The sequence below is a fragment of the Coregonus clupeaformis genome, unplaced genomic scaffold, assembly GCF_020615455.1.
Source record: "Coregonus clupeaformis isolate EN_2021a unplaced genomic scaffold, ASM2061545v1 scaf1986, whole genome shotgun sequence".
NCBI lineage: Eukaryota > Metazoa > Chordata > Actinopteri > Salmoniformes > Salmonidae > Coregonus > Coregonus clupeaformis.
The window spans coordinates 17,501-32,275 of NW_025535440.1; the positions used below are offsets into that span (position 1 = coordinate 17,501).

At 47.1% G+C, this 14,775-nt stretch overlaps 1 protein-coding gene across 1 annotated transcript in view; it reads left to right on the top strand.

Moving 5' to 3' along the window:
* Window positions 1–10,106: 10,106 nt before the first annotated feature.
* Window positions 10,107–14,775, top strand: part of LOC123488001 (non-muscle caldesmon-like) — a gene marked incomplete at its 3' end in the record, with an annotated part of 33,863 nt that continues 29,194 nt past the window's right edge. Inside the window, exon 1 of the mRNA XM_045219027.1 lies at window positions 10,107–10,507. Coding sequence (XP_045074962.1) covers window positions 10,449–10,507 — 59 coding nt within the window. The remainder of the gene's footprint in view (window positions 10,508–14,775) is intronic.

Sequence of the window (14,775 nt, forward strand, 5' to 3'; positions counted from 1 at the left end):
TGGAAAGTTTTTTTTTCGCCTGGTCACAGACAGCTGATGTGTTGTGCACTGAAGTCCACAAGCGAAGGGAAAAGGTGAGAGGAGGAGAGCGTGTAGATGCGGGAAGGAATTCTACAACAATCTGGCTGCTATGAAAGTGAACCGTGTTTGCGTTTGATCAGGGGTTTATTCATTCAGCTGATTCAGTTGAAAAATGTTTCTTAAACGGACGCAAACCTGGGATAAACGTACCTGAATTTGTCCAATAGAAACTCTCGTTTGCAACTGTTGGACTAATGATTACACCTTAGATCAGCTAGATGCAGGCAAGAGAGTAAAAGGTGGTATTGAATGTGTCACTGTCTGTCACCTTTTTACTGAAACGTATCTCCACCTGTGTGCACCTACATTGTAAACGTTCATTCATAGGCTAGGTTGTCGCAACATTTTACATTTACATTATTTAGCAGACGCTCTTATCCAGAGCGACTTACATCAGCAATTAGGGTTAAGTGCCTTGCTTAAGGGCACATCGGAAGATTTTTCATCTAGTCGGCTCGGGGGATTAGAACCAGCGACCTTTCGGTTACTGGCACAACGCGGTTACCCACTAAGCTACCCGCCGCCCTACAACCACATGACGCGTAAAGGGAAAATGTGAATATCATGTAGGAGCCTAAACCTATCGATGTTACATTGAACTGGGTGAATGGAATATGAATGACAGTCATCCAATGTGCTGTAATAGAAATAAGGCCATGCTTATAAAAACATTTTTATCATCCTCCCTCATCTTAAACGGCACCAACCCCCACTGATGTACGTTGATTTGGAGACAAGCATCTGTTAATTGGAATATATTAAAGTAAAAGAAAAAAACTCAAATTAAAAACATTTTTAATAAATGAATGGGGGAATGGCCAAAGTATGATAACATTGTAGGTTACCGTAATATAAATAATCTATAATTCATTGTGCTTTTCCTCCACTAGATGGTAGGATGCACACACAAACACACACACACACAAACACACACAACCACACACACACACACACACACACACACACACACACACACACACACACACACACACACACACACACACAAAACCACACACACACACACACACACACAAAACCACACACAAACACACACACACAAAACCACACACACACACACACACACACACACACACACACACACACACACACACACACACACACACACACACACACAAAACCACACACACACACACAAAAACACACACACACACACACACACACACACACACACACACAGAGAGAGAGAGACACAGAGACACAAACAGACACTGTAAAAGCAAATTAACAAACTACATTCAGTACATTTGTACATTTTTGTCATTTACAATCAGAGGCACTTACAATTAGTGCATTCATCTTAAGATACTGTAGCTAGTTGAGAGTAAGAGGACAGATAGTAAGAGGACAGATAGTAAGAGGACAGATAGTAAGAGGACAGATAGTGAGAGGATAGACAGTAAGAGGACAGATAGTAAGAGGACAGATAGTAAGAGGACAGATAGTAAGAGGACAGATAGTAAGAGGACAGATAGTGAGAGGATACAGTGTTTCCAGTCTTTAAGTTATAAATCACCACTACATCACCACCTGTCACATAATGTACTCACTTCTGTACATACACACTCTCTCTCTCCCTCTCTCTCGCTTTCTCTCTCTCTCTCTCTCTCTCCCTCTCTCTCTCTCCCTCTCTCTCTCTCTCCCTCTCTCTCTCCCCCTCTCGCTCTCCCAATCACTAATGTCTTCAGTTACCTCCAAGTAGCTGAAATAGTGGAGCCCCAATGGAGGGGGAGGTTCTAAGTATATCTGCCCAGACAAGGGTCCAAGACGCTGGGCGGATTCCTCTGAGACACTGGGGGGATTCCTCCACAGCTATCTTTGGGAGTGATGGTGATGGAGTTCCAGAGGGGAACAGTGGTATTCCCTAGGGCTGTTTATTTTTGTATTTTTTTGAAGATTCCAATGTTAGGAATAATGTTATGGAATTGGAATTATATAACGGAATTTGGTTGTGGTCAGAATGTGACTTGTCTAGTGGCTACATATGATCAGGTCATGGTTGGGGTCAGAATGTGACTTGTCTAGTGGCTACATATGGTTGGGGTCAGCCAGGTCCTGGGCGTGTGAGGTTTGGTGAACACATACAGCCAGGTCCTGGGCGTGTGAGGTTTGGTGAACACATACAGCCAGGTCCTAAGCGTGTGAGGTTTGGTGAACACATACAGCCAGGTCCTGGGCGTGTGAGGTTGGGGTCAGAATGGGGCGTGTCTAGTGGCTACATATAATCAGGTCATGGTTGGGGTCAGAATGGGACCTGTCTAGTGGCTACATATGATCAGGTCATGGTTGGGGTCAGAATGGGGCGTGTCTAGTGGCCACATGTGATCAGGTCATGGGGTCAGAATGGGGCGTGTCTAGTGGCCACATGTGATCAGGTCATGGGGTCAGAATGGGGCGTGTCTAGTGGCTACATATGATCAGGTCATGGTTGGGGTCAGAATGGGGCGTGTCTAGTGGCTACATATGATCAGGTCATGGGGTCAGAATGGGGCGTGTCTAGTGGCTACATATGATCAGGTCATGGGGTCAGAATGGGGCGTGTCTAGTGGTTTGGACTTGTTTCACAAATCTGGAAAGTTGTACCACTGAGTTTATGTTGAACGATTGATTGAGTGAATCTAAATTCCCAGTTCCATGATCATTTCACAGAATGGTTGGAGATAAAATGCTGAGTGGGTTCTGCTCTCCACATGGTATGTTATGTATTCCAACATTATTTATCAAGATATTTTGGGTTTCTGCAGGTTACATTTGTCTGAAGCTGTATTGCTGTCGATCACAGCCCACACCCATGTCCTGATCTGTCCAACCCTTCACCACTAGAGGGTGTATGTCTGTGTTCTGATCTACAATCTCCTTTTAGCTCAACACATGCAGCCAGGTCCTGGGCGTGTGAGGTTTGGTGAACACATACAGTCAGGTCCTGGGCGTGTGAGGTTTGGTGAACACATACAGTCAGGTCCTGGGCGTGTGAGGTTTGGTGAACACATACAGTCAGGTCCTGGGCGTGTGAGGTTTGGTGAACACATGCAGCCAGGTCCTGGGCGTGTGAGGTTTGGTGAACACATACAGTCAGGTCCTGGGCGTGTGAGGTTTGGTGAACACATACAGCCAGGTCCTGGGCGTGTGAGGTTTGGTGAACACATACAGCCAGGTCCTGGGCGTGTGAGGTTTGGTGAACACATACAGCCAGGTCCTGGGCGTGTGAGGTTTGGTGAACACATACAGCCAGGTCCTGGGCGTGTGAGGTTTGGTGAACACATACAGCCAGGTCCTGGGCGTGTGAGGTTTGGTGAACACATGCAGTCAGGTCCTGGGCGTGTGAGGTTTGGTGAACACATACAGTCAGGTCCTGGGCGTGTGAGGTTTGGTGAACACATGCAGCCAGGTCCTGGGCGTGTGAGGTTTGGTGAACACATACAGCCAGGTCCTGGGCGTGTGAGGTTTGGTGAACACATACAGCCAGGTCCTGGGCGTGTGAGGTTTGGTGAACACATACAGCCAGGTCCTGGGCGTGTGAGGTTTGGTGAACACATACAGCCAGGTCCTGGGCGTGTGAGGTTTGGTGAACACATGCAGTGAGGTCCTGGGCGTGTGAGGTTTGGTGAACACATACAGCCAGGTCCTGGGCGTGTGAGGTTTGGTGAACACATGCAGTGAGGTCCTGGGCGTGTGAGGTTTGGTGAACACATACAGCCAGGTCCTGGGCGTGTGAGGTTTGGTGAACACATACAGCCAGGTCCTGGGCGTGTGAGGTTTGGTGAACACATGCAGTGAGGTCCTGGGCGTGTGAGGTTTGGTGAACACATACAGCCAGGTCCTGGGCGTGTGAGGTTTGGTGAACACATACAGCCAGGTCCTGGGCGTGTGAGGTTTGGTGAACACATACAGCCAGGTCCTGGGCGTGTGAGGTTTGGTGAACACATACAGCCAGGTCCTGGGCGTGTGAGGTTTGGTGAACACATGCAGCCAGGTCCTGGGCGTGTGAGGTTTGGTGAACACATGCAGCCAGGTCCTGGGCGTGTGAGGTTTGGTGAACACATACAGCCAGGTCCTGGGCGTGTGAGGTTTGGTGAACACATACAGCCAGGTCCTGGGCGTGTGAGGTTTGGTGAACACATACAGCCAGGTCCTGGGCGTGTGAGGTTTGGTGAACACATACAGCCAGGTCCTGGGCGTGTGAGGTTTGGTGAACACATACAGCCAGGTCCTGGGCGTGTGAGGTTTGGTGAACACATACAGCCAGGTCCTGGGCGTGTGAGGTTTGGTGAACACATACAGCCAGGTCCTGGGCGTGTGAGGTTTGGTGAACACATACAGCCAGGTCCTGGGCGTGTGAGGTTTGGTGAACACATGCAGCCAGGTCCTGGGCGTGTGAGGTTTGGTGAACACATGCAGCCAGGTCCTGGGCGTGTGAGGTTTGGTGAACACATACAGCCAGGTCCTGGGCGTGTGAGGTTTGGTGAACACATACAGCCAGGTCCTGGGCGTGTGAGGTTTGGTGAACACATACAGCCAGGTCCTGGGCGTGTGAGGTTTGGTGAACACATACAGCCAGGTCCTGGGCGTTTGAGGTTTGGTGAACACATACAGCCAGGTCCTGGGCGTGTGAGGTTTGGTGAACACATACAGCCAGGTCCTGGGCGTGTGAGGTTTGGTGAACACATACAGCCAGGTCCTGGGCGTGTGAGGTTTGGTGAACACATGCAGCCAGGTCCTGGGCGTGTGAGGTTTGGTGAACACATGCAGCCAGGTCCTGGGCGTGTGAGGTTTGGTGAACACATACAGCCAGGTCCTGGGCGTGTGAGGTTTGGTGAACACATACAGCCAGGTCCTGGGCGTGTGAGGTTTGGTGAACACATACAGCCAGGTCCTGGGCGTGTGAGGTTTGGTGAACACATACAGCCAGGTCCTGGGCGTGTGAGGTTTGGTGAACACATACAGCCAGGTCCTGGGCGTGTGAGGTTTGGTGAACACATACAGCCAGGTCCTGGGCGTGTGAGGTTTGGTGAACACATACAGCCAGGTCCTGGGCGTGTGAGGTTTGGTGAACACATGCAGCCAGGTCCTGGGCGTGTGAGGTTTGGTGAACACATGCAGCCAGGTCCTGGGCGTGTGAGGTTTGGTGAACACATACAGCCAGGTCCTGGGCGTGTGAGGTTTGGTGAACACATACAGCCAGGTCCTGGGCGTGTGAGGTTTGGTGAACACATACAGCCAGGTCCTGGGCGTGTGAGGTTTGGTGAACACATACAGCCAGGTCCTGGGCGTTTGAGGTTTGGTGAACACATACAGCCAGGTCCTGGGCGTGTGAGGTTTGGTGAACACATACAGCCAGGTCCTGGGCGTGTGAGGTTTGGTGAACACATACAGCCAGGTCCTGGGCGTGTGAGGTTTGGTGAACACATACAGCCAGGTCCTGGGCGTGTGAGGTTTGGTGAACACATGCAGCCAGGTCCTGGGCGTGTGAGGTTTGGTGAACACATACAGCCAGGTCCTGGGCGTGTGAGGTTTGGTGAACACATACAGCCAGGTCCTGGGCGTGTGAGGTTTGGTGAACACATACAGCCAGGTCCTGGGCGTGTGAGGTTTGGTGAACACATACAGCCAGGTCCTGGGCGTGTGAGGTTTGGTGAACACATACAGCCAGGTCCTGGGCGTGTGAGGTTTGGTGAACACATACAGCCAGGTCCTGGGCGTGTGAGGTTTGGTGAACACATACAGCCAGGTCCTGGGCGTGTGAGGTTTGGTGAACACATACAGCCAGGTCCTGGGCGTGTGAGGTTTGGTGAACACATACAGCCAGGTCCTGGGCGTGTGAGGTTTGGTGAACACATACAGCCAGGTCCTGGGCGTGTGAGGTTTGGTGAACACATACAGCCAGGTCCTGGGCGTGTGAGGTTTGGTGAGGTGATTCTGATGACTGCATGTGTATGTGTGTTGATATAACAGGACTCAGACAGACACTCTCCCTTCCTGGATGTTAACCCAATGAGAGGGCAGTATGATATCAGATGATCTGTGTTGCTTTTGGACTAGTTCCTATTTACCTTGGCCATGGGAAAATGTGTCAAGCGGTCCGTTTTGACTAGTGTCGGAACTTTGACCTCCCTCCATAGCAATAAAAAAAAAAAGTAAACCCTCCCAGTGCATAATGTATTATTATTAATATGCACTGCCTCTATTAGTTTTTATGGTGAAAAAGAAATAATTGACTCTTGAGCTGAGCAGAATGAGTGAGCAGTGTGGTGTCTCTCTGGTCTCTGATCTGCACCATCAGTTTGTGTCTCTCTGTTCAAAAGAGAGAGAGAGAGAGAGAGAGAGAGAGAGAGAGAGAGAGAGAGAGAGAGAGAGAGAGAGAGAGAGAGAGAGAGAGAGAGAGAGAGAGAGAGAGAGAGAGAGAGAGAGAGAGAGAGAGAGAGAGAGAGAGAGAGAGAGAGAGAGAGAGAGAGAGGGAGAATTCTGAGCTATATAGACCATGGCCTTATAAACTGCTGTGAATCCAAATCAACACCAGGGCTGAGAGACAGACAGTGTTGTAGCCAGTGTTATACTGTATGAAGAGAGGACCTGATTGAAAACACATGTGGTACACAATGCAGTAGGTGAGAGCCAACATTGTTCTTAGTTAAATTGTTGCACCAAATGTTACGTCATCACTGGTTCCAGGAAATAACTGCAGTTTGTGTGTGTGAATTACCTCATGCTTCCATTCATGACTCAAACGATTACTGTCTCTCAACCAGACCTGGGTTCAAATACTATCTGAAATCTATTAATTACTTTAAGAGTTCTAACTAGCCTTCCTGGAATGCTTTCCTGGGATGGCTTACCGTTTTGGAACTACCACTAATGGTCCATTAAGCCAGACAAGGCCAAGATAAAATATTTGAAATGATTTCAAATAGTGTTTGAAACCAGGTAAGTCCAAAAGAGTGTCTCTGGTTCAGTCAGGTATGATCTCTACAGTCCAGAAGAGTGTCTCTGGTTCAGTCAGGTGTGATCTCTACAGTCCAGAAGAGTGTCTCTGGTTCAGTCAGGTGTGATCTCTACAGTCCAGAAGAGTGTCTCTGGTTCAGTCAGGTATGATCTCTACAGTCCAGAAGAGTGTCTCTGGTTCAGTCAGCTGTGGACATGATGTTATGTTACACTCTGTCATTGTTTCTCTACAAATGTCAAGGACAGACCAAGTGTTCCTAACAGGGGGTTTTGAGAAGACAAACGGATACAAAAACAATCATGTGCTACTAAGGATCAGTGGTGGGAAAAGTACCCAAATGCCATACTTGAGTAAAAGTAAAGATACCTTTAATAGAAAAAATGACTCAAGTAAAAGTGAAAGTCACCCAGTAAAATCCTACTTGAGTAAAAGTCTAAAAGTATTTGGTTTTAAATATACTTAACTACCAAAAGTAACTGTAATTGCTAAAATATACTTAAGTATCAAAAGTAAAAGTATAAATAATTTCAAATTCCTTATATTAAGCAAACCAGATGGCACCATTATCTTTTTATTTATTAATTTACAGATAGCCAGGGGCACACTCCAACACTCAGACATCATTTACAGATAGCCAGGGGCACACTCCAACACTCAGACATCATTTACAAATGAAGCATGTGTTTAGTGAGTCCTCCAGATCAGAGGCAGTAGAAATGACCAGGGATGTCCTCTTGATAAGTGTGTGAATTAGACAATTTTCCTGACCTGCTAAACATTTGTATTTGTATTTATTATGGATCCCCACTACTCTTCCTGGGGTCCGGCAAAATTAAGGCAGTTATACAATTCTAAAAACATTACAGTACATTCATTACGGAATTCACAACATACTAAGTGTGTGCCCTCAGGCCCCTACTCCACTACCACATATCCACAACACTAAATCCATGTGTACGTGTGTGTATAGTGCGTATGTTATCGTGTGTGTGTATCCATGTGTCTGTGCCTATGTTTGTGTTGCTTCACGGTAAAACGCTGTTCCATAAGGTGGATTTTTAAGCATTCGAAATGTAACGAGTACTTTTGGGTGTGAGGGAAAATGTATGGAGTAAAAAGTACATTATTTTCTTTAGGAATGTAGTGAAGTAAAAGTAAAAGTTGGCAAAAATATAAATAGTAAAGTACCTATACCCCAAAAAACTACTTAAGTAGTACTTTCAATTATTTTTACTTAAGTACTTTACACCACTGCTAAGGACATCCCTATTACTCAACTGTGTCTGTGTCATTGTTAGATAGGAGAGATTCAAAGTGTCCCATTTCAGTTTGGCAGCTGCAAAATCATTGCATGGCTCATGCGGAAATCTTTCCGGAATGACATGCACATAAGCACATGCCCTCACACACTGTATATTATACACACACTGAGTACCCTGAGCAACTCAATTCACCCAAACGAGTTATTACGGCGCCAAAACATCCGCTCTTGAAACAGGATAAGTATTGGTATAAATACAGCATGAAAATGGGAAACTTCAGACCCTCCAATGGTTTCACTGAAGTCTAATGATCCCTCCTCGTTTTACCAGACATGTGCGAGCCTGACGTCAGCGTTTGACCTTAAAGCCAAGGCTCCGTGTCTGCCTCCCAGATGGCACCCTGTTCCCTATGTGGTGCACTGCTTTTGACCGGGGCCCATAGGGCTCTATAGGGACTAGGGTGTCATTTGGGATGTGGAACCATTTTTCTGGAATTTCTATTGCCCTGTGAGTTTCACTGTGTTTTCCACCAGAACTGGTTTACAAGGGGACCTGGCAACATGGACGGGTGACAGTGGGGTACCAAGCAAGGGAGCCTCCTGGGCGATTCCTTTGTCCAACCAGTTTGTGTGTCCAACCGTGTGTGTGTAAGTGAGTGTGTGTGTGTGTGTGTGTGTGTGTGTGTGTGTGTGTGTGTGTGTGATTCCTTTTGTCCAACAGCAGTCTTACATGTAATCATTAGAGAATTAGGCTGCATCTGTGGGCATGCTTGCTTTGTCATGTTGCCGTGGTAACGTATTTTTTTGTGGAGTGTTTGTGAGTTTTTGTGGGCCCCGTGAGGGGGTGAGGAGAGAGGGATGTTTCGCTCATGATGGTGTGTGTGTGTTTGCGTGTGTGTTTGCGTGTGTATGTGCGTGCGTGTGTGTGTGTGTTACATGTTCTCTAATGGTTCAGCTTTTCCCTTCTGTTCCTTTGTGGGGTGTGAGTTTACATTCCCTGTCCAACTCTCCCTGTGCGTGATGCCAAGAAAAGTGAGCAGTGTGTCTGTGTGTGTGTGTGTGTGTGTGTGTCTGTGTGTGTGTGTGTGTCTGTGTGTGTGTCTGTGTGTGTCTGTGTGTGTGTGAGGTGTTGTCTGGTTGGGTTCTGGTCTGCTGCTCAGAATAAGCTGTTTGGCCGATTAGTTAGTAGGCCTCTACTCAACACCATTTGGTTCAGGGACAATAGTACCTTTGTTTGGTTCAACGTTTGGTCAAAAACATGTTATTGACAATCTTATAATCTTTTACAATATAACATTATAATTTTAGATGCAGAGGGACTGTGCTACCACTGAAACTTTACTTTGATTGCACCCAAGACATGTTGATGGGTAACCGATATATCATTAATATCTACAGATATGAAGAAACTCAATCATCTGTTCCAGCAACAGTACGTTGAACATGGGGTTGAACATGGGGTTCACAAGTTAAAACCCCCTAGAGTCAATTGACACACCGGTGCATCAATCTAAGTTACATAACGAAAACATCCACATCAAAATCTGTGAGTTTAAGCTAGATATATCTGTTTGTGTGCATGTGTATGTGTGTGTGTGTGTGTGTGTGTGTATGTGTGTGTGTGTGTGGTGGGTTTATCAGAGAAGCATTGTGTGGATATCATATTACTTTCCCCCTGGGGAAAGTCACATGAACCCAGAGGTCTCCCGCAGAATCATGGGAGGGAGGGAGGGAGGGAGGGAGGGAGGGATGCATGGCCAGGTTTTCAAAAGCCCTCAATGAAAACAACATGCGGGAGCAGGGGAGGAGGAGGGAGGCAGGGCTGTGACAAAACCTGTCTTACGAGAGAGAGAAAGAGAGGGCGAAAGAGAGAGGGAGTCTTTACATCGCCAGCAAGCATCGGGGAGAGAGGATCTAAAGGAAGTCCTGTGTTTGTGTGAAGGAGGGAGAGAGAGAGAGAGAGAGAGAGAGAGAGAGAGAGGAAACACCACGTAAAGAGACAGAAGATACCCTTTCCTGGAAAACTCCAGTCCTCTCTGACTGTCGCCGCTCACTGAGGAAGAAAGACAGCAGTGTTTTAAAGAAGAGGGACCGTTTAACCTGGTTGTCGTTCCGCTGAGGGCTGAGACACACAGAGAAGAAGAAGACATGTCTGGTCATTTACTAAGGAGAAGCTCCAGCAAGGCAGGTCTGCAGAATCTCCTCAGGTAAGAGTAGTGGAGCACTGATACTCCTTCTGCCAGGTGTTGGTGTGTGTTAGTTGGTCTCCTCAGGTAAGAGTAGTGGAGCACTGATACTCCTTCTGCCAGGCGTTGGTGTGTGTTAGTTCATCTCCTCAGGTAAGAGTAGTGGAGCACTGATACTCCTTCTGCCAGGTGTTGGTGTGTGTTAGTTGGTCTTTGTGTCAGGTGTGTTTTCTGGTTGTTTATTGATGCTCATTAGATGTAGCTGACCATCAGGTGTGCTGGCTGGTTTTAGCTCATTTCTCCTTTATGTTTGTGAAGTGAGAACAAGTGAGACGTCAGCTACATTTTAAATAAAGATTCAGTGTTTTAAATATGTACATCTACAACACCGTTCCTACCCTTTTCTGTGATGTAGCAGCTCAGAATGATTTATTTAGATGCTTTAAGATCCTTCATATGTGTTTCTGTGATGTCTGTTACCGGGAGGGATGTAGTAACCTTCATACGGGGTTGGCAGGTAGCTTAGTGGTTAAGAGCGTTGTGCCAATAACCGAAAGGTCGCTGGTTCTAATCCCTGAACCGACTAGGTGAAAAATCTGTCGATGTGCCCTTGAGCAAGGCACTTGAGCAAGGGCACTTAACCCTAATTGCTCCTGTAAGTAGCTCTGGATAATGACAATAAAATAATAATAATAATAATAATAATAATAATAAATATGTGATGTGTCTGTTACTGAGAGGGATGTAGTAACCTTCATATGTGACAGTTTCATGTCACCACCCCCTGTATCTCCAATCTGTGGTTCTGTGGAAAGTGGTTAAAAAGTTGATTTGATAGAGAAAAAAAGTACCTAATTCGTACTGCTCACTAACACCTAAAGGGATGGCTTTAACTATCCACGTTAACGGTGTTGCTATTGAACACCAGCTGCTAGTGTCACAGACATTTACTCTGGTGCATTCCCAAAGATACAGTCAGTACAGCAATTACTGACAAGCACTTCATTACCGCTAATGCACAGCAAATGGCCGAACTATTGTCCCACCCCACAGTACAGTATCACTTCAGGACAGTAACTACAATACAACTCCAACACCAATACAAGCTGGAGTTAAAACCAGTGCTGATAAACACACATCCCTCAACAAGACAATAGTGAGACCACTTCCTTCACAAAGAGGGAACTATCTCCTCCCTCCCCCATCAACTGGTGTTTATTGTTCTGGTGGAGGTTACATTTGCCCCCCTCCCCTCATCCTCCAGGCCTTTGATTGGGGCTCAGGGGTTTGACCTGTTGACCCCTGAGTTGGTTTGTGGCGTGGGGCGGGGGGGGTATGTAATAATAATAATAATTAGGTGGGTGTTTGTATTTGTCCTGTTTCACACATGTGCTAGTGTGTTTTAATAGACGTGTGAATTAGAAATGTTTTTTTTTGTTGTTTGTTGCACATCTCTCCTCCCTGAGACACCCTCGGAGTCAGATGGATCGGACAATCATCTTCAGAAGAGAGAAGAGAGGGGAGAGAGTTAATAGTATTCAGGAAATGGGATGTCAGTTGCACTTTGAAGTGATCTTCAAGTGATTGAAGTTTCTCTCCTGTTTTGATACGAGACGGCAGGGTGGTGGGGTCGGAGGGATGAAAATCCCTTTTAGATACAGCAAAGTGAGCAGTGACGTACGTGACTATTGATAGGTGTCCAGATTAATAAAGAAATCAATCGTTATCTCACCTTGTTGATCATAAAGTGAATATAATTCCTTGTACAAATATTTGGCTAAATTATTTACTCGGACCACCAAGAATTACAGTACTGTAGACTGTAGACTGTAGACTGTAGATTAAATGGGCTAAACTTTTCAGTGAGCTAACGCTTCTCACTGTTTCAAATGAAAGCAAGCAGAAACCTGTTAACATTTAATATCAGTCCAGTGAAAACGGAGAATTAAAGATGGGATAGCTTGTCCTCAAAACCAGCGGCTGGCTCTACTTGACTGTTTAGGGTTGGTGGCTGGCTGGGAAGCGATGCTTGGGTTAGTGGCTGGCTGGGAAGCGATGCTTGGGTTAGTGGCTGGCTGGGAAGCGATGCTTGGGTTAGTGGCTGGCTGGGCAGCGATGCTTGACTGTGCATCCCAGGGCCTGTGTCATCCAAAGGGCTGTTTGAAGACCTCCAGCTCGTAACGTTGCAGTGTGGGCTGATGAGTTCATCCACAGATCTCTTGGGGAAGGGTTCATGTAGAGCAAACACTGAGTATGACTTCATTTATGGCCTTTTTCCATCACTCTTTTTTCCATTACTCTTTTCCATCACTCCTTTTTCCATCACACACCAGTATGTCGCCAGCGTTTATTTTCATGTAGGCTCTAGTGTTATTTTCTGGGAACTGTGTTTCCATCAGGAGGGTGACACTAAAGACTTGGGGCGAGCAGAATCAACAACCTCTGCATCATCAGGACAGTTGCTTTGGGAGAAGGCGTTAACCCCATGTTCACAGTTAGCCGTTGTTGTGTACATGCCAGATGAAAAGTACCAGTGGTCTGGCTTTGGCCCCGAGTCACAGCAGGTCCGCTGGAGACATGGCCCCAGTGAGACGCTGGTGCCGGAGAGGCGGAAACAGAAAAGTCTGAGCCTTTTGGGTAAAACACCGGGGTAATTATCAGGTGGAAACTCGGCAGTGGAGTCCACAGTTTATTGTCGTCAGGCACTGAGGCACTCATGGTGGGGGCTAGGTGGAGTGTGAGGGAAGTTAGTCAAGTCCTTCTGGAGTGGATTTACAGTTACTGAGGTCAAAAAAATCCTCTGAGTCTGACATCCTCTTCCCCCAGACTATAGCTGACCCACTCAGCTAGGTGGGTTTAGGTTAAATGTGAAACAAGACATCCTTTCGCCTCTTCAGTGACGTCAAGGCATCCTCTCAGTCTGATGTCCGTTTCCCCTGTGCCCCCTTGGCCAGGCTAGTTAGGTCAAGCCCAGCTACTCCCAAAGCCCTGACCCATTCACCCTGCTGGAAATCCCTCTTACCTCTCCGTCTGTCACCATCTCTCTTTCCTCTCCATCCGTCACCATCTCTCTTTCCTCTCCATCCGTCACCATCTCTCTTTCCTATCCATCCGTCACCATCTCTCTTTCCTCTCCATCCGTCACCATCTCTCTTTCCTCTCCATCCGTCACCATCTCTCTTTCCTCTCCATCCGTCACCATCTCTCTTTCCTCTCTGTCCGTCACCATCTCTCTTTCCTCTCCATCTGTCACCATCCTTCTTTCCTTTCCATCAGTCACCATCTCTCTTTCCTCTCCATCCGTCACCATCTCTCTTTCCTCTCCGTCCGTCACCATCTCTCTTTCCTCTCCATCTGTCACCATCTCTCTTTCCTCTCCGTCCGTCACCATCTCTCTTTCCTCTCCATCCGTCACCATCTCTCTTTCCTCTCCATCCGTCACCATCTCTCTTTCCTCTCTGTCCGTCACCATCTCTCTTTCCTCTCCATCCATCACCATCTCTCTTTCCTCTCCGTCCGTCACCATCTCTCTTTCCTCTCCATCCGTCACCATCTCTCTTTCCTTTCCATCCGTCACCATCTCTCTTTCCTCTCCATCCGTCACCTTCTCTCTTTCCTCTCTGTCCGTCACCATCTCTCTTTCCTCTCATCTGTCACCATCTCTCTTTCCTCTCATCTGTCACCATCTCTCTTTCCTCTCTGTCCGTCACCATCTCTCTTTCCTCTCCATCCATCACCATCTCTCTTTCCTCTCCGTCACCATCTCTCTTTTCTTCCCTGGGGTCTGTGTCTTAAAGATTATCTGCTTCAGAGAGAAGTAAACAACATTTGTATTTATATTTATTGTGGATCCCCATTAGTTCCTGCCAAGGCAGCAGCTACTCTTCTTGGGGTTTATTATGGATCCCCATTAGTTCCTGCCAAGGCAGCAGCTACTCTTCTTGGGGTTTATTATGGATCCCCAATAGTTCCTGCCAAGGCAGCAGCTATCTTCCTGGGGTTTATTATGGATCCCCATTAGTTCCTGCCAAGGCAGCAGCTACTCTTCCTGGGGTTTATTATGGATCCCCATTAGTTCCTGCCAAGGCAACAGCTACTCTTCCTGTGGTTTATTATGGATCCCCATTAGTTCCTGCCAAGGCAGCAGCAACTCTTCCTGGGGTTTATTATGGATCCCCATTAGTTCCTGCCAAGGCAGCAGCTACTCTTCCTGGGGTTTATTATGGATCCCCATTAGTTCCTGCCAAGGCAGCAGCAACTCTTCCTGGGGTTTATTATGGATCCCCATT